Here is a 24059-nt window from a genome sequence, read left to right on the forward strand (position 1 = left end):
AGGAATACAAATCAATTTATTTCGAACACAAATTTTATTCTCTTCAGTTAATTCACTAGGCACTAGCTATCGAAGCAGTGGACTTTAGTGAAAGTTGATAAAAATTGTAAGCCCAATAAACATTCGGCCTTTAGCCCAAAGATTCCTTCTCTTCTTCGACTGCTACAGCTTCACGCCGCCAAAACTGAACCAGAATAATTCGTGGGAAAAAAATGACGGAGGAGCAGCGGCGGAGCAAAAAGAGGAAGCGCGGAAACCACCGCATTCCAACCGCTGCAAAAAATAATGCATCTTCATCCACCACCACACCTTCCGGTGTCGCTAATCCGACTAAGAGCAGCTCGAAATCGAAGTCGTCTTTCCTCGATAAGGTGCGAGAATCGTAATTTTCCCGATATACATGGCTGTTGTTCGATTGTTATTAATTATGTTGTGATTGAACAGATGAAGACGAGATTATCAGGAGGATATTTCCGCATGATCAATGAGAAGCTTTACACTTGCAGGTTTGATTTGATTCCTTTTTTTTAATAAAAAAAAGTTGAATTTGTTCCTGATTTGTTTTTTGGGGGTTCACAGTGGAGATGAGGCACTGGAGTATTTTAAAGAGGATCCTTCATTGTTCAATGTTGTGAGATTTGATTAAGTTTTTCTAGCTTTTTGGTAATTTCATTTACATGTGACAAGCTGCAACTAGAAAACCTAAATTGTTTGGAGTGAAGTTAGATTAAGCTGTGTTAATGAGCTCTACTGAGCTTGAATATTGCTATTCCTAATTATTAACTTGAGGTAGTTTTTGTAGTGTTGTCTAATGGTGACTGTACATTGTGAAATAAGGTCTGGAATCATATCATTTATTGAAAGCTACTATCTACTTTGCTACTTGCTAGCTCGGTTTAAGTGAAAACGATTGGCCTCAATAGGAGATGCAGTTTGATTTTGCAGCTTGGGATCTTTAAGTTATGTTGTTGAACATTTTCTAGTGCACACGAACAACACTTAACTGACTTGTGGTTTGGGAGCATAGATATAGCCTGCACAGCTGCATGCTATGGTTTAAGCGTCTAGTAATCTTCTTTTGTGTGTGTGTGTGTGTGGAGAGAGAGCAAGAGATTGTGTGGCCGTCCAGCACTCCCTAAGCACTTTCATCTATGTGAGGATTTCAATGTGATGCCTCAGATTTGACTCATATGGTTTTATTTTCTGCCGATCTGTTATGTGTACCCTATATTCTACGCCTTCCATCGAGTAGATTCAACTAATTTTGTGGGAACTCATCATGTATGTTTACTTGTTTTACCAGTACCATTCTGGATACCAAGCACAAATGTCACTTTGGCCCGAACAACCAAACGATGTCATTATAAAATGGATAAAGGATCGTAGCCCTTCTCTAGTTGTTGCTGATTTTGGTTGTGGTGAGAATCCTCAATTTCTATACAGAATATTATATTTTGATCTGTGATTTTAAAGTCTACGTTTTGATCTTATTCAGGGGATGCAAGGCTTGCTAAAAGTGTGAAGAATAAAGTTCACTCCTTTGATCTCGTCTCAAATGATCCTTCCGTAATAGCATGTGATATGTCCAATGTACGTTCCAAACATTTCCTTGTTTTCTTTCTGCCACGTGTATGTAAGTAGAAGGAAAAGAACTAAAAATAATCATCCTCCAATTTCGTGCATCAGCTAAAATGTCAGAAGCTAAAATATTACTAGTATGTAGAATCACCGTATTTTGAAATGTGGTTTATTTGGATGATATCTACTTTGCTATTGCTGTAAAACATCTACTTTGATTTTCAGACACCGCTCGCCTCATCCTCTGTTAATATTGCTGTGTTTTGCCTCTCACTTATGGGGACAAACTTCCCTAGTTACATTCAGGAAGCAAATCGGGTTCTAAAGCCTCAGTACGTATTTGATTTTATCTTCCTTTTCCTGCACCTTATACATCCATTTCATTACACAACTTTTATCCTCCATGTGCAGAGGGTGGCTTTTAATAGCCGAGGTGAAAAGCAGACTCGATCCAACTACTGGAGGAGCAGACCCGAATGATTTCGTTAAAGCCATATGCGAACTAGGATTCGCCTCCAAATCCAAGGTTGTCGCACTTTCTACTTTCGCATTATATAAGACTTTCACACCCATTGCTAAAGTTATCTTCTTATGCGCAGGACCTCTCGAACAAAATGTTTATACTGTTTCACTTTCAAAAAAAGGTTTGTTTGTCACCTTCCTCTGTTCTAAAACTGTTTGATTACACATAGTGGATCACATTCTTCTGTTTTTTTTACCTCTGCAGGAAAAACAAAAACCTAGGGATATCAACTGGCCCGAGTTAAAGCCTTGTCTGTACAAGCGCCGTTGAGTAGCTTTATGAAGCCCGGCCAGGTGAAATTTTTTGTCACGCGTTGATGCGGTTCTAATTATTGAAATCTTATTCATATAGAAGATTGAGTTGTATCTTGTAGAGTGGCATATTACTATCTCATGACATTTCTCAAGTGTTGAAATTCAACTAGAAAGGCATGTTTTCTATTAACTTTATGCAGTTTATGCCAATATTCATGAAGTAGAATCTAGACCATCTATTTTGTGATCCAATGATTTATGTTAGACCCACTTATGCACTAGGGGATAGTTTAACCCTAGTGTGACATTATGTAGTATATGTATATTTTTTGCTTCTTATGCTTAGCATATAAGTATAAGTTTTTGGTATGTTACAAAATGTGCTCAAGTAAAAAACAAGCCAGTATCAGTATAAAACATAAAAAATCATCAAGAAAAGCACTAGACAAAACCAAGAAAATAAAAATAAAGTGTAATATGCAATCTCATTCACTAGAGATGAGTGATTTAATGCAACTATGAGTTGAAAGAGAATTTACAAGCAACAAACTCAAAATATTTGGCAAAGCACTCATTGGACAAGTATACAACTACTAAAATAATGGAAGGTTCCAAGTAGTGTGGGAAACGAGAATCTATTGACAGCGCAGTTTATATTCGAAAATCTTATGCAATTATGAATTATAATTGTGAATCGTTTAAGTTGTAGTTTTTTTGTAATTTATTTCAATTTGTAGTTTATTAATTTTATTGAAATTTATATTTTTTATTAGTGACAAAATAATTTAATAAAAATATATAAATTGATGCAATTTTGAATTATAAGTAACAAATAAGAAAAGAATTAAAAATTATTACATAATTACAAATATACATAATTACAAATTATAGTAATTAGATAAGAAAAAATTAAAATTAATAAATAAGAAAAGTGAATAGTGTAAATAAAGTGGTCATGTGTTGTGGGTCTTAAGGTGTTAAATTGTGTGACACGTTATTAAATCAACTAGTCCGATCTGTCCTACTTGTGGAAAGGTTTGTTAATATTACAAGATTCCCTAGAAATAATTTGGATTTCCAATTATGTTAATTAACATAAATGAAAAGAGATATTTTACCTTTTTCAGTTGAGTTGTGCAATGAAAAGAGATAAGATCACAACAAAATAAATACAGAAACTGAACCTCTCCCCACTTCACCTTCAATTATTTGTACTTGCAATTGTTTTCCGAGATCCTTTCCTCTGTTTTCTCCTGACAATTGAGCTTCTGTTCTCATTCCCGATGTGGAATTCGCGTATGGTGCTTGAGGGAGTGATAAAGTTTCGATCTTGGAGATGTTTGAATAAATGACTAAATGAGTTTGCTCATCTGAAGAGAGAGAGAGAGAGATGGGATCTGGGAATGGGTATTATGAAGGAACGACAGAGTTTAGTTTGGACCCAAAATGGTTGGTGGATCCGAAGCTTTTGTTGGTTGGTCCGAAGATTGGAGAAGGCGCCCACGCCAAAGTCTACGAGGGAAAGTGAGTTGACTCTCTTCCTTTGTCAGATTTCTTCCCCTCTTTGTTTTTGTTTGATTCATTATCTCTCTCTTGAAAATCGAGATTCATAGTAGTTGTGATTGCTCGCTCTCTTTCAGATACAAGAACAAGAATGTTGCTATCAAAATCGTGCATAGAGGAGAGACGCCGGAGGAGATTGCGAAGAGGGAGGGGAGATTCGATAGAGAAGTTGCAATGCTGTCCAAAGTCATGCACAAGAACTTGGTTAAGGTTGTGATTTTGCCCCTCTTATGTTGTTAGGAATCCATGTCGTCGGCTAATTATATAGATCTGGTTTCGTTGTGAATATTGCGCGTTGAGCACAGCAGTCGGAGAACTTACTTGTTTCGCTATTTGTTTTCCGTGAATGGTTCTGTAGTTTAATACACTTCTTTAGATGTCCGCGTGCATGCCAATCTGATGCTGGAACAATTCCCGGTACATAGTTCAATCATAGGAAGCTAGGAAATTCAATAAGAGAAAGCTAGGAAATATTTGATTGAATATACGTATTATTGTGCACGACAAAAAGAATGTTCTTACGTTCTACACATTGTAAATTGTTGATCTTTCACACTCCCCCCGTCCCACTAAATGTGAAGTAGGAGTATTTGTCGGCACAAGATTTTATGTAATGTATTTAGTGAGTTAAGTGGAGAAAGCTATGAAAATAATGTTCTTAAGTTCTGCACATTCTAAATTGTTGATCTTTCATATGTGTGTGTGTGTGTGTTTATGTAGTTGTTGTAGTGATAATGGTGGAGTTTTTCATTAGCCGTGGCTCATTGGCGTCACCTTTTCTTGCAGTTCATTGGAGCTTGTAAGGAGCCGGTTATGGTCGTAGTAACCGAGCTTCTGCTTGGCGGGACATTGAGGAAGTATTTGCTAAACCTACGGCCTAGGTGTCTGGATACGCGGGTTGCCATTGGTTTCGCCCTTGACATAGCTCGTGCAATGGAATGCTTGCATTCTCATGGAATCATACACCGTGACTTGAAGCCCGGTAACGATAATAATTTAGTACCTTTCCATGATTTACAAGACTTATTATGCTGAAATCCGAACTCAGATCCTTTGCCTCATATATTCCAACGATAAACTGATGTCTGTTCTGTTGCTGCCGTTCTTTTAAGTTTTAAAATTGCCTAACTTTAATCTTGGAAGACATGTTTGGTTACTTTTGTGTTACCCTTTTGTTTCTTTCTGATGTCCAGTCGATTTCACTCAAGTCTCGTGTTGCTAATTCGTCTAAAGTCTGCACTGTTGTATCGAATGTGTAGATTTTTGCTAATGACGAGTGGCCTTTTAGCTGTTTTTTACCGAAACCTTGCACATTCAATACTCGTACTAGAGACCAAAAGACTATCCTCTCAGGAGAGAGAGATCGTTTTATTTAGTGGACCAACATATTGATTTGTCTTAGTTTTGGTTTTCCTGCAGAGAACTTACTCTTGACAGAGGACCACAAAACCGTCAAACTTGCAGATTTTGGGTTGGCACGAGAAGAGTCATTGACGGAGATGATGACTGCCGAGACTGGAACATATCGCTGGATGGCGCCAGAGGTAGTCTACCCGATGTCTTTCTTCTTCCGATTTTCCATATCTTAAATGCATTTGCTGAAAGTATCTCTCGTTGCTTTCGTGTTGTTTGTGTATTAGCTTTATAGTACAGTGACGCTTAGACAGGGGGAAAAGAAACACTATAACCACAAGGTTGACGCGTATAGTTTCGCCATCGTGCTGTGGGAGCTTATACTTAACAAACTACCATTCGAAGGCATGTCGAACCTGCAAGCCGCCTACGCAGCTGCTTTCAAGGTACTTCTAATGTCCCACTTTGGTTGTGAATGGCAATTGGTGATCGAACGAGTGCTCTCTCCTAACATGCTAGTCTTTTTAGGATGAGTTTTCCGGTTTGGTCTAGTTGATAACGAACATAACTATGATTGATTCATATGTTAACGCGTTACATACCACATGACTGAACACATGCTTCTCCTTATCAGAACACAAGGCCGAGCGCGGAAGATCTCCCACAGGATTTGGCCTTAACCGTGACTTCATGTTGGAAGGAGGACCCGAACGACCGGCCCAACTTCACTCAGATAACACACATGCTCCTGCAATATCTGTCCACGATCTCACCCCCCGAGCGCACCATCCCACTCCGGATCTTCACCTCCGAGAACGCTGTCTTTCACCCAGAGTCTCCCGGCACAAGCTCATTGATGGCCAAGAGAGACGACAACTGCGACACCCCAAAAACGCTAGTGCAAAACAAGCCAAGAGGGTTCTTCTTCTGCTTTAATCAATGCTACTGAAAGGTAAAACTCAAGCAGGACGGAAACCTTGATATGCTGCAGGAGACGGAGAAGGAGAAGGAGAAGGAGACGGGAATCGAGTGCGACTGTGCGTGTAAATTGTGGAGTTTGGGGTTGCTGTGATGTATTGTAGGTGTAAAATAAGGTGCATCCAAAGGCCTTTTGACTCCATTGCTATGGTAGAAGAAAGTACTACATTCTCTATGTAGTAGTTGTAAGGGCTATTGAATCAATAGCCCACGACGATCACTTCACTTACACTATTCATAGTTCTGATACATACTTTTCTCTTCATTACTTAATAATGACGAGATAGTTCCATCATTAATGCTCTTATTAAATGGATGAACTATTGACATATGTTAGTCTCACATTTAGAATATACATTTCTTATTTTCTAAATTCATTATTTTGTTTCAATTCACTTAATAAAATAGGTCGTGCATCGCAGGTGGTTAACACTAGATATTGTTACGTTATTAGTTGTCTAAAAACATATTGTATCATTTACAATTTTAACATTTAAAATACATGTTAACTCACCCTGTCACAATACTTTCTAATTTTGGAAACTATTTTCTCTATATTGAGGTGGAACCATTCACTGACAATATTTTAATTAATTTTTTTTTCTATCACTCTCATACTTTATCAATTATGCATTAAAATTCGTGCCCAACAAAAAATGCTTACTCATGTGGAAAGGAGAGAGTATGATATTGTTTCTCATTTTAACATATTATAATTGATAATAGTACTCATAAAGTAAATTAGATTGCATGATGTTAACACTAGATATTGTTATATCATTAATTGTCTAAAAACATACTGTATAATGTACATATTTAACATTTAAAATATATGTTATGATATTGTTTCTTATTTTATGATATTAATAATAGTAGTACTCGGAAAGTAAATTGGGCCGTGCTCGTGCATAGCACGCGGTAGACACTAGTTCATTTGAATTTCTCAACTCAAAATTTGTTATTTGGTTATTCTAAAAATAGTTTGAAATTTGATTTTTAAATCCGAATTTATAACAATTATAAGCATAGTTTTTGTTTGTTGTTCATTTTACTGACCTAATTTAAATTTTCACAAGACGTGGTGATGTGTATTGCCGAATTTAAATCTCGGCAAGTTGCAATAACTCGCATCGTGGAATTTAAATCGCAGCCAGCTTTATTTAATTGATGATGAAGAAAACGACACTTTAAATGGAAGAATCAACATATGAATCTATCTTAAAGGGGAAAAGTTCGCCTAACGCACGCGCCATGCACGCGCTAACCGTGCAATTTATGACTTTAATTACGATATTTAAAATTGTTAATTATTGTATACATTAAGCATATACTATTAATATGCTGAGTATCAATTAACATGCAGCAATTCAAAAAAGACAATTTTCATCAAAATTTGAAAATAATGAAATCCAAAAGCATAAAATGACATTTTCACCCCTCAATCTCCACCAAGTCACGTCAAGACTCTTAACTTTTTCAACTTTGTTGCCTAGAACTAGAAGGCTAAAACCGTCTTATCAACTGACATCAAACTTTATTACTCGCTTGGGCTCCAAGTCTAATTTTGGAAACCAACATGCAGCTCCAGGCTTGGAGTCAGCTTCAGTCAACCATGGTCACATCCGAACCAAGCTCCAAACCTCCAGAAACGCTTTCTGCAACTCAGGCTCGGAAACCCCGAGCCTCTAGTTATGGGTGTTCCCGCTCATTAACACACGCTTACTTAACCGAGTGTAGAAAAATGGGAAAGTATTCATTATTCAACACTCTCTTCTCAACTTCAAATGAGAATGCATTTTTTCATCTGAGAGTTTCTTCTAATTCATGGCTAGAAGAGATCAAATTCATTGATGATCCAATTTTGATTTAATATCTGACAATTTATGCTCTTAGATTCTTGAATGGATAGGTAAAAATTCAATCTTGGAAACAATTGAATGTTCATCCAGCTCTAAGCTTTTCTGGGTCTGCTTCTGATTACATAATTGAGCCAAAAATACCATCTATATATGTATATATATATGTGTGTGTGTGTGTGAGAGAGAGAGAGAGAGAGACTGATCGTCTCCAGATTCCAGTTTTAAGGTTTTGATCTCAGTGGAGGTTATATGGTGTCCAAGAATTGATTTTTTTTAGGAAGAACGAAATCTTTTTCTTAGTATATGCTTGAGACTCTGTCCAAGAATTGATTTTTTTTATTTATTCTATTTTTTTCATTCTGGGTTATGCTGTTTTTCTTGGTTTGTTTCTTGTTTTGGCAAAAATGATGTTATTGATGTGACTCAAGCTAAAAAAAGAAGGAACATTTAGTTCGGAAAAATGCCTTTTTTTTGCATAAGATTGAAATCAGAGCCGACTTCTTGAATTTGAGATTAATATTTGCCAATAATAGTAATGTGTTGTGTTTTTTTTTATATCTTAAGAATGGGGAGAAGAAATGGATCTTGACAGAGTTTCTTTCATTATATGTTTACTAGTTTTGTTATTCACATTCTTCCTAATCAGAACAGACATGATTGATTTATGTGGTGCAGGTCGTGGCTTATCGATAGTCGAAGTCTCGCGAGGAAGGTGATCAATGCCGGCCTCCCTTCCGCTTGTCGGATCAAGGATAGTGAGGCGAATACCCGGTGCCCCAAGTGCCATCATCTGATAGACAACAGTGAAGTAAGAAGCTTCATTTTTACCCATTCATCGAGTAGTTGTGTGTTCCATCCTGTTTTCGAGCGTTTAAGCTACCGAGTTTGTATTGCTTCTTCTTCGATTTGTAGCAATGAGTGATGAGAGTTTAAGTTTCATGACTTGTTCTTACGGATTTTATCTACTAGAAAACAATTCGTCAAGTAGTCGTGTAGTGTTTTGGTTTGATCCTGTTTTGGAGCGTATTGTGTGAGTAATGAAAGATTGAGTTTGGTGAGTTGTTCTTGCAGAGTTCGCACGAGTGGTCAGGCTTCCCTGCTGGTGTGAAATTTGATCCGTCCGATGTGGAGCTGCTGGGTCATTTGGCTGCAAAACGAGGCGCGGGGAACACAGAGCCCCACCTGTTAATCGATGAGTTCATCCCGACTTTGGAGGGCGAAGGAGGAATATGTTGCACTCATCCGAAAAATCTTCCCGGTGAGTTAAGTATTGGATATTTTAGTGTAATTGAATTAACTTGATTGATCAACGTGATCATAATGAGACATCAAATAAGTTGGAAGTGCGGAGTATACACTTAACAGGGGTTCGGGGGCAGCGCCCCTGGCTGGGGTCGAGCTGGTCAGCTTGGAAATTTTTTATTTCTATTAAAGGTGCTGTACAAAAAATTCATCCGGAAACGTAATTTCCGAAAGTTGAAGGACTTTTTTGCAATTTCCTATTCCCACAAAAAAATGTTAAAAACAGTTATGAAACGAAGAGACGCGACTCTTCGTTTTCAGCCTCTTCTTATGATCAATTTCTGGGTTCAAAGAGATCGCATAGAATCTACATACGAATATCTTTGAAACCTGAATTGTATCCGATCAAATATTGGTAGAACCGCCAAATTGATTTGATCTGAAAGTGTTTCACGCCTTCAGGACATTCGATTTGTTCACGTTTTGTTTAAACTCCCTAACATTAAGTTACTCCTTTGATAATGTGATCAATTCAAGTCTCATATTTATATGTTGCTTTAAGATTCAGATGTTATAATGAGTCGTGGGCTTGATGGTGTAGTGCCACAAAACGTGCGATTAGAAAAATTCGTAGATTTTGATGAATATTTGTAGGAGCCAAGATGGATGGAAGCAGTGCTCATTACTTCTATAGAATTGCCAACGCATACGCTAGTGGCGGGAGGAAGCGCCGTAGAGTTGGGGATCAAGAAAGCGCACGCGTGCGCTGGCACAAGACGGGCAAAACCAAGGCGGTGGTGGAAAACGGGATCCGTAGAGGTTTTAAGAAAATCATGGTTCTTTACGAGACGTCGAAGAGGGGATGCAAGGCCGAGAAGTGCGATTGGGTGATGCATCAGTACCATCTCGGGGGCGATGAGCACGAGAAAGAGGGAGAATATGTGGTCTCGAAGATCTTTCGTCAGCCCGAGAAGGAGAGTAAGAAGGTTGGAAGTGTTACTTTGGTGAAGGAAGAGTCGGAGGTTCCTGTGATCCCGATGACGCCTAAGACGACCACTCCCGACCCTCCTCGTTCGGACCAAACTCCGTATTCGGATTGCCACTTGGACGATTATTTCCTTCAGTTACTACTTCAGGTTGGTAAAATCTTCTAGCACTACTTCTTTATATTTTGTGGCATTGTTCATTTTTATTGAAGTTGTAGCAGCAATTGTAAGGCTCTGTTTGGTACATGGAATTGCGAGTCTGATATCATAAAATACTTGGATTTTTTTCACATACAACACACAATGAATACACATACACTGCACACACATACACATGCATTGAACACACTCTATATACACATACACTTTTGCAACTCACTCTTGCATTGATAATACATGATGTTTTTACTCATTCATCGACACGTGTTTATTGTTTCGTTGGCCAGGAATCCGAGCTTCTCAACGAACCATATCACGCTTCCTATAGTTCCCGATTAGAAGATGTTGAGTTCACCACTTGCTTGGATGAAAACACCGAAGCTGGTGATTTCAGTCGACCGAACTCCCTATCCTGCAACGAGATAGTCGAGTCTAAAGAGGCATTTGGTGACATAAACGCCGTGCACAGCAGAGACACCACCGGTTGTTATGGAATAAGCGAGCTTGAGAACTTAGAACTCGACGCTGCGCCAGATTTCAACGTAAGCCCATCCTCCGCTTCTATAAATATGTAACATCATGCCTCTTATCTCACTATTCATACGCTTAATATGTCCTTTCTTATCCCTCAGTCACAGGAGTTGCAGTTTTCGTCCCAAGACAGCATATTCGATTCGTTGGACCGACTGTATTAGGACTCGAAACGTCCCATTTTTGCACCTCTCGTGGTCCCCGAATACAAGCAATAAGATTTTCGACTAAAAGGCAGAGTTGATCGCGAAGAGAGAAGACGAGCGTGAGCCTAATGAGGCGAAGATTCAGGTTTGTCGAGGTGTGAAATATTATAGTTACTAAACTATGTATATGTAAATGTGTTAAACAATGTTGTTTGTAATAATATTGGCTTTTGTCTTTGTACATATTGTTGGTTTGTTATGGATGTCTATGATCTTGGATTAAGACTTTGATTTTCAATTGTTGGTAGGCACCTTCTAATAAAAAAAATCGAATCTTTATAATTTCAATTTTAGTAGCTTCAATTTAGTAAGAATTAAATGCTCTCTCCGTCCCATAAAAATAAAAAATAGTTTTCATTTCGAGATGTCTCATAAAATAGCTCCTTCCATTTTTGGTAATTTTTTTTCTCTCTAATAAAGTGGGCATCATTCTCCACTAACAATATTATAATTACTTTTCTTTCTATCTCTCTCATACTTTATCAATTATGCATTAGTTCTCGTGCCGTCCCAAATGTTTTAATTTTTTTGGGACTGAGGGAGTATAACATAAAAATTGAGGTTGGAGGGGCTTAAGCCCCTCGTATTATATGCTATGCGATCATGCGAACTTGGTTCAAATACACGGACCAACAACTACGGTTTATTAAGTTCTTATTCTTTGATCGAATTTTTGTGAGAATGTGTGGAGAGTTATTCGAGCACTGATACATGCATCCGAGATTCGTCAATCTAAGTAGTTGAGTTTTATACTTGTAAGGTGTTCGGTTTGCAAGATTGTATCCCAAGATTAAATATGTAGTGTGTTTGGTTCGTGAAATTCAACCTCATAACTCAAATCCTAGATGGATAATCATAGGATAATTAGTCATAGCTAACCCCCTGTGACTAAAATAATTTCATAACTCAATCATAGATTATATCTCGGTACTATTTTATCTAGTAAACCGAACACTAATGATCTTTTAAATGTTACAAACTCTTGAGGATATTAGTTATTATCTTACATGTTTATGTCTAGGTTGATTATATGATACATATACTCTTAGCTCTTCCCGGTAAGTGAATAATACGAGTTTCGATTTAAAATTGGTAAAGTGCAAGAAAAATATTTTAAAAAAATTATCACCTACTTATTGAGTATTAATAAATGGTTAATTTTTGTGGACAATCTAAAACGAAAAATTATGTTAGGATAAGTTCTTGTATTTAAAGGATTCTCATGATTTTAGTAAAGCCCAGATCGATCATTTAAAAGCAAAATCTTTACCCTAGCCATGATCTTCGACAAATTCTGCCAAATTGTTCATCCAATTTAGATGCTTTTCTGCCTATCCCTGAATCGATTTCAGCTATATACGTGAGCCCAATTATGCCATCAATCGTTGAGTGTTTTGATCAAAATGCAACAGTACTCATCCTGCACTTTATCTGTTCGACATAATGCCTCAAATCAGTCAAATGTATGCTCTTGTAGTTGTAGATCATTACTCCTTGAATATTGCCCATCGCATTTTTCATACATAAATATATGGTTAATGGATTACTGGGGATTAATTTAAGGTATCAAAAGCTCATATAATTTTTTTTAAAAATTAAGACAAATGAATTGGCAACTTTTAAAAATAGTCTTTGCATTAGTTTTAGACAACTGCATAAGTTGAGAACTTACATTATTCTTGTAAATTTAAAACATCAGTGCTAAATTTCCATTAGTCCTAACTCAAATTAAGTACTAGAACCTACAAGATTACAAAAATCAATAGCCATTTATAGAAGAGTAAACAAAAAAGAGAAACAAAAATGAAGCTCTCTTCACATCAAGCTTCTTCTTTAGGAAGGATCTTGAATACACTATCCCGGCCCGTCCCTAAACGAAGAAACTTCACACGCGCCTCGTCTCATCCACGCTCGCGCACGCAGTTCCCGGGGAGAAGGTACTTGTACTTCTCGGCGTTATCCAACAGATAGGACGGGAGGTCGACAGCCGACAGCGAATGAGGGATTGGCCCCATCGTCCCGATGATGTCCCGAAACGTGTACTCTTCAGGCAGCATGTCGTATAAATCGCCCCCGGTGCAAATAATGTCTTGAATCCTTTTCGGGTTCAAGAACCGGGAGAATCTCACCCGGTCACTGTGGCTGTAGGCCTTCATCTTGAAGACGAAGTCGCTTATGTGGCGGAAGCAGAAGCTGCAGTGCCATCCCGATTCGGGGAGGAGGAGGTCCGTTTGGCGGTAGTGCGCGTAATGGGTCCTCCCCTTCCGGTACCTATGTACCGAAGCCCTCCAGCTTAGCTGGTGCTGCTGGAACTCGAACGAGTACAGGTAGTTCCGGAGCTGGAGGTGGATAACCTTAGGAACGTCGTCGCACCACCTAAGGAGGTCGATCGTGTGTCCGCTAGGGATCTCATCAACGTCCGACATGATCAGCAAGTCGTCGTGCTCAATCCCCGCGACACGGATAAGCTGGTCGAGCGCCAAGCGCTGGTACGCCTCCTCAACGAAGGGGTTCTCGCCTCTGCGGAACCTTCCACCTATCTCGCCATAGGTTAACCTGGGTTCTATGGGTTTGAACAGTTCCCTGTGGATGGCGAAGTTAAGGGGCTTCGGGAGGCCAGTGAAAGTGGAATTCGACTCAAGTAACACGTATCCCGTGATGTAAGGGTGCAACTCCTTCCACCGGATGGTGAGCATGTCGATCTCGTTGCTGAAGAGGACCGCGTCGTAGACGCGCCTCGGGGACTCGCGGATGCCCCAGCCGTGGAGGCGGCAGAGAGTGGCCATCGAGACGTTCGGGTTGTAGTAGTGCGTTAGAGGGACGAAGGGCTTCGGGGGCGACTCCCATAGGGGGCGGAGGAAGTAGGTGAGCTTTTGGTAGTGGCAATATAAGGTGAAGACGCAGGCCGGGGCAACGAGGAGGAAGACGAAGATTGCTCGGAAATCTACGCCGTGGAGGAGGCAACCGAGTTTCGACATGGCTACAGATGTTTGCTGCATAGATTAACAACAATTCAATCCCAATCCCAACTCACTGCACCACCTACATCATGAACTTATAAAAGAAAGGGCAGTTGGTCGCTGATATCACCAACTTTGGCTGAATTCTGCAATTTTCCCACTACTTAAAACTTGTGTTTGAAACCATTTACTTTGTTTATGTGGACGTTACGTGGCATAATGGTGTGACATGGACACACATAAAAAGACACAACATTTCCACCTCATCACTCCCTCTTTTCCTATTGCTCTCCAATTCTCTCTATACTACATACACACTAGCCAACTTATTTTTTTCTAAAAAGATGATTAATTATGGTTCCTCATTTACCCATTGGAGACTCAAACCGCCGATATATTAGGTGAAGGATCATTTTATCAACTAAGTTGCGCTTTATCGTCACCCTAACCATCTCTTCTCCCTTTTGCTGCGCTGTGCATCTGCCTTCATTGTGTCAGTTTTGATTTTGCCGGAATTGTCCATGTGGGAAATCGACAACAAAAGTACTGAATTTTATGACCAAGTTTTAAGTTCGCTAGAAAATCCAAAAATCGACCAAAATTCGTGTAATTAGACACCAGTTACCCTTTTTTTTTGTAAATAGATATATATATATATATAGTTAAATACCAACCATAAAAGAAATACTAAGAATCTAAGATCAAGATTCAAGCATATTGTTTCTCTAGAAAAATCCCCAAATAAGCAATGCATCAATGCAGAAAACATAGTCTTCATATGATTCTCCATAGCATCAAAATCAAGAACTCATATTCCAAAATTACATTAAATAGCCTTTCTTATTATTGAAGAAATCAAAAAAATTATGCAACAAAATGGAATCAGAATTGAAAGGGATTGAATGAGCGAAAAGCATCATACCTCATCACAATCATCACTTTTTTTGGAAGCTTTCTCTCTTTCAATGTTCACACAGCTTTCCTTTCTCTCTCTAACCCCTCTTCCTCTCCAATCACACATCAAATAAAAAATCGAGATCACCTAATCGAAGAAACTATTAAAAAGGGCTGTTTTTAATTCTCCCAAGATTCAATCTTGTGTATTTTTTTTCGTAAAATTAGTCTCTTTCTCTCTCATGAGGGTTGTTGCAGTCATTTCAGAGAGGGAAGGAGATAGTAAAACAAATGTGCAGAGGAAAATATTTCGACTTCCTATGTTTACTCAAAAACGAGAATATGTATGATGGAATATTCATAATTATTCCATACTGATAATAGAAAGGTACGAGGATAAACATGCGGATGATCGCATCGTGCGTTGTTCATTCAATTTTCCACTTTTGTCCTAAACAGATTCATCCTTTTTTTTTTTGCAATAAGTTTATCAAAAATGAAATCTATTGTGTAGTAGAAAATATATTTGCAATTAATTGATGTTTAGCGATATATTTTCACATGAAAAATGATATGCTACACACCTTACATGAGGTCCTGGTATGAGCACTAACTTCGTTTGACACACTTTCATTGTTCGTTTTGTTTATATTTGCAATACCAAAAATGAGTTTTGGGCATTTTGGCTAAAATGAAATGTGAAAGTGTAGCCCAAACACATTAGAACTTTATGCTAGAATGGAATAGCCAACAAATTGAAAGTTTTAATAGATTCAATAGATATCCATAACGATACACAAATTAATTGGACATGTAGCTGGTCTTAAAGACCATATCTTCACAATTAGAAACACACAACACAAATAGGCTGATCACATCACACAACACCCCAACATGAACAACAAATTTCTCCAAAAGAAATCACATCAAGATTGGATAATTGCTGCCTTGTTTCATCTTACAAATTCCACATCTAGCCATCATTATCTAGAAACAAACTACAAGCTTCTAATGAATACCCTAATCCTCCACCGTGCCACCACCGCGCCACCTTATCCAGCCCAAGAGACATAAAGAAATGCCAAAAACCAGAAATGTTTGCAACATATTCTTCTTGCTCAAAGACCATCAACCACATCACAAGGTGGCACACGAGTTTCGTATGAACACCCTAAACCTCCACCGGACCACCACCACCACCACGCCACCCTATCTGGCTCGAGAGTTGTCAAGAAATGGCAAGAACCAGAAATGTCATCCATCATTTTCACATTCTTCTTGCTCAAAGACTAACTACATCAACAAAGTGGCAGACGAGCTTCGTGTGAACACTCTAATCCTCCTCCACCGGACTACCACCACCACGCCACCATATCCAGATCCAAAGACATAAAAAATTGCCAAGAATCATAACTCATCCATCATTTTCACATCCTTCTTGCTCAAAGATCAACTACATCAACAAGCCTGCCACCACGGATCCTAGTTTATACAGCTATGAAGCAAGAACTCAGCAAGACCACCACCACGCCACAGTATCCGGATCTAGAGACATCAAGAAATGCCAAGAACCAGAACCCATCCATAATTTTCACACCATTCTTGCTCAAACATCAACGAGCCCGCCATAACAAATCCTAGTTTATACAGATAAGAAGCAACTCTACAACTCAACTGATTCAAAACAAATCTCACCGCCCTCCTACTCAATTTACACAAGATTACAAGTTGAACATCTCCACCCATTCTACATTTTCCCCTAATTTCTACTTTTTCATGATTTCAATCACAAAATTAATCAAATTATTCCACTTACCTATAGCTAACAGATGCGAATTGCTCAATTCATCCATCACCTAATGCTTTCATGAGCTCGTCCGGTAACGGATCCCAAATCGGTAGGTCTATTAGCTTCTGCTTGAATCTCCCCTCCTGTGCACTGCACAGCCCTTCAGCTATATCGCACAAACTCGATACATCCCTAATTATAGCCTCCTGTGCTTCAACCTGCAAATCCAGACGCACAAAAATTAACCTAATTTCAAAATTAGAAGCTTCCAGAAACCAATTGTGGAGCTACCTGAGCGAGAAGGTCACCGACGAGTCTCCGGCGAGATGAATCCGCCGCCGAAATGTCGCCGGAGCTAGAAGCCCCATCAGAAGAAGTCGTGGGAAGCTCCATCGACTGTTTCGTAGCATTCTGCTCCATTGCAGTCAACGTGTTCGACAAAAGTTCCCACCGGCCAATCTCTTCCAGGTACCTCTCTTTCAACTTCAGCAAGGCCCTCTTCCGCCGCTCGAGTCGGTGCTTCCGCTCCGCCGCCGGATCCGCCGGCGGAGGGGCGGCGGCGGAGGGTTCGAGGCGGGGGCGCTTCTTGCGCTTGTAGACGAAGCCGTCGTCGTTTATGAGCTCCCATTCGTCGGGATTGTCGTGGGCGGCTTCGCTTGCCATAGCTGCAAGCGGAAATTTTCGGTTGAAGATTCAATTTCCAACGAAAATTTCAAAAGGTCGAACATCGAAGATATTTGAGCGGTAAACCTTGAAAAATCAATTTTGTTTTTGTCGTGGAAGATTGAAGTATCAGATATTCTCATTTTCGCCCCTCAAAGATAGGAATTTGTTGTTTTGGGGCAAGAATTTAATGCTCTTTTCTTGTTTATTTTTGTATGGGTTTGTGTTGTTGTGAAATTAATACTAGTAATGTGATTAAATTTCAAATATAAGTTATGAGTAAATTTAGTCTTTTTTACACAAATAACTTTACATTTTATGACGGTGAGGAAATGTTCTCATGGTGTTTATATACTCATTTCGTCCACGAAAATTAATCATCCTACTTTTTATTATTTTGGTCCGTCAATCAAAATTAATCTCTATCTATATTTAAAAACCTTTTTTTTTACAATTTTTTACTACTTTTATATATCTACTTATTTATATTTATATGGCTTACCGCTACAATCATTTTTCTTTTTCATACTTTAATCACTTTTTATCTTTATCTTTCTTGTGTACGAACTATGCATTAAAACATAGGTCGTCTACTATAATAAAAATGTCACATTCATAAATATTAGATTTTGTCACATTTTCATGAATAGAGAGGGGTATCATTTATCCAAAGTATATAATTGATTATTGTTTATTCTTCCATTCATAAATACTAGATTTTGTCACATTAATGTAGCTTTTTATATGAAAATGTCTCAATATTTGAGTAATTATAAAAATGCACTCGACGTTTCAATTTGACTTAGAAATATTCTGCCAAAATAAGTACTTCAATGTCTCATTCAAGCTCCGAGGCAATTTGGTTTGAAATGGTAAAACCTTCAACTTATTAGTAGGAGTATAACACATTTATTATCATACAAAAAAAAACAAAAATTGCAATAGAGTTAACCAAAGTCCACTCATAAATAGGCCTAATGGTAATCCAGCCTAAACTTTTATAGCCATAGGCCCACTCATAAATGGGCAATTTGGATAGTCCCAAACTTGGGCAGTTCTTTAACTTGGGCCACAAAGTTTTTTCATTTTGCAAAATGCAACTACTTCAAAATTTGATAAATTGTTGGAAAAAAAACTGCCTAATTGTTAAACTTATATTTAATTCTATTGACACAAATATTATAAAAACATGTGTATTTGTATACAGTTGTTTGTTTAGGCATTGAAATTTGGACAATCTACCACGTATTGAATAGATTTGTATCTAATTCAAAGAAACGAACATCGAACTTGATTTGGTAAGAGTACCAACAATTATTCTATATTTGTCCTATTTTCATGTGTTAGTCTATTTTAATGAGCCAAGATTTAACCCATCATACTCATTCCAACACAGATTATCGATTAACATGGCTCGAGTCACAGACGCGTAAACTGAGACGGGAAGACTCATCATACACTAACAATAATTTGTGATTGTTCTCGACGATACCGATACTTAAACCTTACAACAAAATTAACAGTAGCTCGGGCCTACAATATTAAAATTTTAGATTTATGATTGGGTTGACTTATCAGACATATAAATATTGTCTAGTGGCTATCAACAATAATAGAGGCCAGATCCATTGTTAAATATGATAAGATTGTGGTTGAGTGCATAAGAATTAAGTTGGCTAGTGGCCATCGGCAAGATGGAAGTTGAGTGAATAAGAATTAAGTTGGCTAGTGGCCATCGGCAATACTCGATCTGTTCGTGAATATGAGTCTCACTTTTTCATTTCAGTCCGTCTACAAATAGAAGACATGGTTTACTTTTATCAAAACTGGTAATAAGGTCTCACATTCCACTCACATTTTATTTAAAATTAATATATATACAAGTGAGACTTATATTCCATTAACTTTTTTCCACTCACTTTTCTTAACATTTCTTAAAATCTATGCCACCAAGAAATGAGACTTCTAATGGTAGACGGAGAAAGTATAACATAACGATACAATAAGTAAAAAAGAATTAAGTTATCTCCATATTAATAAAGAAATTTGATTTCCCACATTATTAGCAAGTGACCTACAAATTGCCAAATAATAGAAATAGGCCACTCACCCCTTAAAAGGCCTCATAAGGGGGAGAGTTATCCACACTTATATAGGTGAGCTAGGATGGTTACCAAGTCGATATGAGACAAGAATTATGAATTTTAACACCAAACATCTAAGACCATGAGTTCGATCCTTGACTTTATACTTAGATCGGCTTTTCTATTCGAAATTAAACAAAAATATATTAACACTCCATGATAGGTTTGTGTTAAAATGACAACACCTCTTAAAGTGACACTGTAACAACACGTATCCAGCAATAGTGTAAACGCTAGACAACAATCTATAGATTGTTGTCTAGCGTATTGGATATTATTGGCCGAGAAAAATTGTTGTATAGTGTATTGGATATTGCTGGCCGAAAAATTTACCCTTGAGCATTTTTATGATTGTCACATGACAGCTGATTATTCCAGGGACGGGTCTATAATATGGTGAGAAGGGGCAAATGCCCGACCTTATTTTTCCTTAACCATGTAAATATATATATTATAAAACCTAAATAAATACATATTCACCTAATTTGCCCCCCTAATTTAGAAAAAAATAATTTTTACTGCCCCTCTCCTGACATACGCGTAGGCTTACCATCATCTAAAATAATATACTATATTATTTTAATGTATATATTATATTTATATCTATTTATTTGTATGTTAATATTTTTGTCCCTCCTAGAATAATTCCCTGACTCCGTCTTTGGATTATTCGTCCACATGTACAAATAATTGGCTAGGAATGGTGGTATGGTGTTACTTTAAGAGGTGTTGTCATTTTAGCGCACCCCCTCCATGATACACATAAGAATTTGAGTGTCCGCAACAAACAACTTAGAGCATCCGCAGTGGTGTGGATGTCCCGGCGGACATCCCCGTGGACATCCCAAAAACACCTCATGCCATGTCATACGGACATCCCACTGCGGATGCCACGTCATACGGGCATCCCACTGCACAATGGTGGACATCCCCAAGGGCATCCCGACGGACTTCTCACAATAATAAAAATTCACAAATTCAACTAGTCGTATATATAGACTTTTAAACAAAAAAAATTAAAAAATGAAATAATCGGGACGTCCGCGCAGACGTCCGTGGGAGTCAACGCAATGGCGGACGTCTGCACCAACATCGCGACGGACGTCAGCGGAACTCCGGTGTCCGCATCGGACGTCCGTATCCATCCCTCCCTTGCACAATGGCGGACGTCCGCCAGGACGGACGCCATTGCTGCTCTTAGGGTGTGATTGGTAGGGGGTAAAAATCCCCTAAAAGGCTGGAAAATGCACGGTGCGAGTTCCTTCTCCAACGTTTGGTGGCTCTTAATTTTTTCAGACGACCCGATAAAAAAATGCCGGTTCTCGCAGGAATTGAGATTAGTTTCAGAGATTGAGGCATTTCACTGTCAGGGAAAATTCGTGGTATAAGTTTTTCTCCACTTCTCTGATAAACTGATTTGGATCATTATACCAAATTTGCCCTCTCACGTTTCCACCTCTACAAGCACATACCCACAACAATCCGACCAGGAGGCGGAGGCACTCATATGGATCTGTCAAGGTAAAAAAGATTGGATTTTGTGATGTGGGCCAGCTCAAGATTGCAGCTTTTTGCGTGAATTGATTTGCTTTCTTGATTTAGGTGGGGGAGAAATGGAAGGGAGGAAGTTTGGAGGTGAGATCAAAGCTAACAGGAGAGCTCTTGGTGTGATTAATCAGAATCACCATTGTGTTGTCGACAAGAGAGGCTTTGCAGACTACTTATCTTAGAGCATCTCCAATGGCGGACGTCCGGTCGGACGTCGCGACGGGCGACCCGGACGTCCGCCACTGTGGCATTTAGGGTCGGATACGGACGTCCCGTGAGGACGTCGGGTGTCCTCGGACGTCCCTGCGACGGGCGGGCGGACGTCCGCCACTGTGGCAAGGGTCGGACGTCCCGCTCGGACGTCCGATTTTTTTTTTATTTTTTTTAAACCCTATATATACGGCTCGTTGAACTTCATTTCATTTGCACCACTTGTTGTTAACAAGTTTCTCTCTTCTTTTACTACAAATTTCATTTCTACTTTTAATGGAGAACGATAGGAACTCCCCGGCCACGAGCAAGTCGCAGACTCCGGCGTTTCCCATCGACCTGGAGGGAAACGTAAGCGAAAGTGCGACAACGGTACCGGGAATGGGACAGATGGGGGCCATGGGTGGGATGATGTCCCCTTATATGTACAATTGGATGGGACAGATGTGTGGTATGGGTGGTATGATGCCCAGGGCAGCCGGGATGGGGGGCATGACCCCAAATATGATGATGCCGGGGATGGGGATGGGGGGCATGACCCCAAATATGATGGGGGGCATGACCCCAAATATGATGATGCCGGGGATGATGGCGGGGATGATGGCGGGGATGATGCCGGGGATGATGCATGTGGGAGGGGGTGGCAGGGGTCCTGAACCACTAGCGGACGATGTCTATCGACCGGTTGTGCATATGCAGTCTACTGATACCCCTTCCACTTATGTTCCGGATACTCAGTTCACCGGCATAGACACTTTCTCTTTTGAGGAGTTGGGGATATCTCCAGTCAGGCAGACGCCCGATGATATGAGCGGGGGCAGGGGGAAGGGACGTGGCAAGGGCAAGGGCAAGGGCAAGGGGAAAGCCCCAGGGTCTTCCTCACGAACGGTGGCAGAGGAGGAGGATGAGGAGACGGGAAAGAGGACGATCTGGAGCCAGTGGGAAAACGTCGCGCTTGCGAAGGCTTGGATTGCAATTGTCGAGGATCCCTATGTCGGTGCCAACCAGCATATTGACAGACTGTGGCATCGGATCGCTGAAGCCTACCACACACACAAACCGGCTGGGGCGAAGCGTCGCCTTCCCGAACAGTGCCGGAAACAGTGGGAGCGATTGAGGCCTAAGCTTAGTCGATTTGCTGGCCTCTACCAAAACAACCTCCGACAGGCAAGCAGCGGTATGTCCGAGGAGGATGTCTGGAACCGTGCCTTTGCTCAGTACCCTGACAAAGCCTTGAAATTCAAACAATTCGACCAGTGGGAGGCCTTTCTCGTGGTGAAGGATTCCCCAAAGTTTTGTGGGGGAGTCGAATCGGGCTGGGCGAAGCGGACGAAGATCAACGCTTCCGGTGAATACAGCAGCAGTGCTGGTTCGCACGAGCTCCCGGAAGCCGGCGAAGTGTCCCCGCTACCGCAATTAGACTCTCGCCGTCGTCGTCGCCCGGTTGGGCAAAAGGCTGCGCAGCGGAGGGCTAGGGGAACCAGCGGCGGTAGCGGGTCGTTCGAGGTCGAATCGGAGGCCCCTGCTCCCCAAGAAGATATCGACCGCCTCGCCCGCGCGCAGTTAACGACAAGCTTGGTCCGAACCATGCATAGGTGGCATAGCACGACCGATCCGCTGTACAAGAGGATGCTGAAGGATGTCATCGATGGATGTCGGCGCGATTTGGGGATGCCCCCCATTGGAGATGATGGCGCCGAGATTAGCGGAGGGGACGATGGGGGCGGCACGGGCGACGGTGACGGCACGGGCGACGGGGGCGGCACGGGTGACGAGGACAGCGCGGAGTGAGCCGGGGATGTTGGATTATGTATTTTTCTTTTTTTTGAATGACTATGTATTTTGCTTTTTTCTAACTATGTGTTTTTTATGTTTTATGAATATGTATTTTTGCCCGTATTTTGATTTTCCGTATTCCGTGTCAAAATTATATTTCCGTTTTTACGTAATTAAATTATTGTGATTTTTTTATTGCGGGATGTCCTAGTGGGAAGGGCGGACATAGGAGGGGATGTCCTAGTGACGTGGCAGTGGGATGGGAAGTCCTAGTGACGTGGCAGAAGGTGTTTTTGGGATGTCCTAGTGGATGTCCTAGTGAGATGTCCGCCCACTGGAGATGCTCTTAGCTCCCATCTTCTAATCTTTCTCTCACTTGTTGAAGTTTTTTGACACCATGTGAAAAATCTCAGGTCTAATGGGGTTTGTGATAATAATGGTTCAGTGCCAGCACATAGGATAATTCAAGGACGATGGAGAATGAGGGAGACATTTCATTCCCAAAAGTAGGGACATATTTGTCATCACACTATTTAATCAAGAATGTCTATGTCCTATCAAATGAGAGATAAGTCACAAAATCTCTTCAACCCTATTTATAATCACTGGAAAAAAGTGTACCTACAAACTTATTAGAGCATCCTCAATCATGCTCTTGCCAACGAATATGGTTGTGGGCCCGGTCCCACTTTTTCTGCCTATTTTTAGGGCAAGAGCACAACACCCACAATCGTACTCTTCCGCAAAGACGAGCGCAAGGGTCCCACCATTCCATTATTCAATTTAAATAAGAACATTTTCACAAAATTAAAATACATTAAACATACCCGGAATAATATTACA

General features: G+C 39.9%; 5 protein-coding genes across 6 annotated transcripts; 3 read left to right on the forward strand and 2 right to left on the reverse strand.

Moving 5' to 3' along the window:
• The first annotated feature begins 151 nt into the window (after positions 1–151).
• Positions 152–2585, forward strand: LOC121781061 (ribosomal RNA-processing protein 8-like). The gene is made up of 9 exons (XM_042178744.1): positions 152–371; positions 445–506; positions 580–631; positions 1304–1418; positions 1496–1590; positions 1804–1910; positions 1990–2104; positions 2178–2222; positions 2306–2585. The coding sequence occupies exons 1-9, from the start codon at positions 213–215 to the stop codon at positions 2369–2371; spliced, it is 816 nt and encodes a 271-aa protein (XP_042034678.1). The 5' UTR covers positions 152–212; the 3' UTR covers positions 2372–2585.
• An 889-nt stretch (positions 2586–3474) lies between these two features.
• On the forward strand, positions 3475–6585 carry LOC121782654 (serine/threonine-protein kinase STY13-like). The gene is made up of 6 exons (XM_042180599.1): positions 3475–3879; positions 3996–4128; positions 4705–4900; positions 5338–5462; positions 5559–5717; positions 5906–6585. Exons 1-6 carry the CDS (start codon positions 3746–3748, stop codon positions 6218–6220), a joined length of 1062 nt encoding a protein of 353 aa, XP_042036533.1. The 5' UTR covers positions 3475–3745; the 3' UTR covers positions 6221–6585.
• A 1437-nt stretch (positions 6586–8022) lies between these two features.
• LOC121781141 (SUPPRESSOR OF GAMMA RESPONSE 1-like) lies at positions 8023–11418 on the forward strand. 2 transcript variants are annotated; one of them, XM_042178842.1, is made up of 6 exons: positions 8023–8158; positions 8784–8916; positions 9180–9366; positions 10005–10486; positions 10783–11037; positions 11128–11418. In XM_042178842.1, exons 1-6 carry the CDS (start codon positions 8151–8153, stop codon positions 11188–11190), a joined length of 1128 nt encoding a protein of 375 aa, XP_042034776.1. In that variant the 5' UTR covers positions 8023–8150; the 3' UTR covers positions 11191–11418. The 2 variants fall into 2 exon arrangements, with proteins under 2 accessions (XP_042034776.1, XP_042034775.1); XM_042178841.1 differs by lacking the exon at positions 8023–8158 and having other exon boundaries at positions 8704–8916.
• Positions 11419–13040: 1622 nt separating this feature from the next.
• LOC121783021 lies at positions 13041–15338 on the reverse strand. The gene is made up of 2 exons (XM_042181055.1): positions 15115–15338; positions 13041–14225 (listed from the first exon to the last, which is right to left on the reverse strand). Exons 1-2 carry the CDS (start codon positions 15211–15213, stop codon positions 13134–13136), a joined length of 1191 nt encoding a protein of 396 aa, XP_042036989.1. The 5' UTR covers positions 15214–15338; the 3' UTR covers positions 13041–13133.
• A 492-nt stretch (positions 15339–15830) lies between these two features.
• LOC121783022 lies at positions 15831–17641 on the reverse strand. Its single transcript, XM_042181056.1, has 2 exons — positions 17167–17641; positions 15831–17093 (listed from the first exon to the last, which is right to left on the reverse strand). The coding sequence occupies exons 1-2, from the start codon at positions 17536–17538 to the stop codon at positions 16932–16934; spliced, it is 534 nt and encodes a 177-aa protein (XP_042036990.1). The 5' UTR covers positions 17539–17641; the 3' UTR covers positions 15831–16931.
• Between the last annotated feature and the right edge of the window lie 6418 nt (positions 17642–24059).

Source organism: Salvia splendens, chromosome 20, assembly GCF_004379255.2.
Source record: "Salvia splendens isolate huo1 chromosome 20, SspV2, whole genome shotgun sequence".
NCBI classification, from domain to species: Eukaryota; Viridiplantae; Streptophyta; class Magnoliopsida; order Lamiales; family Lamiaceae; genus Salvia; species Salvia splendens.

Coding starts and splice junctions, on each gene's coding strand:
- LOC121781061 (XM_042178744.1), top strand. CDS start 213: ATGACGGAGGAGCAGCGGCGGAGCAAAAAGAGGAAGCGCGGAAACCAC. Junction 632..1,303: donor ATCCTTCATTGTTCAATGTT/GTGAGATTTGAT, acceptor TTGTTTTACCAG/TACCATTCTGGATACCAAGC. Junction 2,223..2,305: donor TGTTTCACTTTCAAAAAAAG/GTTTGTTTGTCA, acceptor TTACCTCTGCAG/GAAAAACAAAAACCTAGGGA.
- LOC121783022 (XM_042181056.1), bottom strand. CDS start 17,538: ATGGCAAGCGAAGCCGCCCACGACAATCCCGACGAATGGGAGCTCATA. Junction 17,094..17,166: donor TCGGTGACCTTCTCGCTCAG/GTAGCTCCACAA, acceptor CTGGATTTGCAG/GTTGAAGCACAGGAGGCTAT.
- LOC121782654 (XM_042180599.1), top strand. CDS start 3,746: ATGGGATCTGGGAATGGGTATTATGAAGGAACGACAGAGTTTAGTTTG. Junction 4,129..4,704: donor TGCACAAGAACTTGGTTAAG/GTTGTGATTTTG, acceptor CTTTTCTTGCAG/TTCATTGGAGCTTGTAAGGA. Junction 5,463..5,558: donor ATCGCTGGATGGCGCCAGAG/GTAGTCTACCCG, acceptor TTTGTGTATTAG/CTTTATAGTACAGTGACGCT.
- LOC121781141 (XM_042178841.1), top strand. CDS start 8,773: ATGTGGTGCAGGTCGTGGCTTATCGATAGTCGAAGTCTCGCGAGGAAG. Junction 9,367..10,004: donor TCATCCGAAAAATCTTCCCG/GTGAGTTAAGTA, acceptor GAATATTTGTAG/GAGCCAAGATGGATGGAAGC. Junction 11,038..11,127: donor ACGCTGCGCCAGATTTCAAC/GTAAGCCCATCC, acceptor CTTATCCCTCAG/TCACAGGAGTTGCAGTTTTC.
- LOC121783021 (XM_042181055.1), bottom strand. CDS start 15,213: ATGTGTGATTGGAGAGGAAGAGGGGTTAGAGAGAGAAAGGAAAGCTGT. Junction 14,226..15,114: donor AAAGTGATGATTGTGATGAG/GTATGATGCTTT, acceptor TAATCTATGCAG/CAAACATCTGTAGCCATGTC.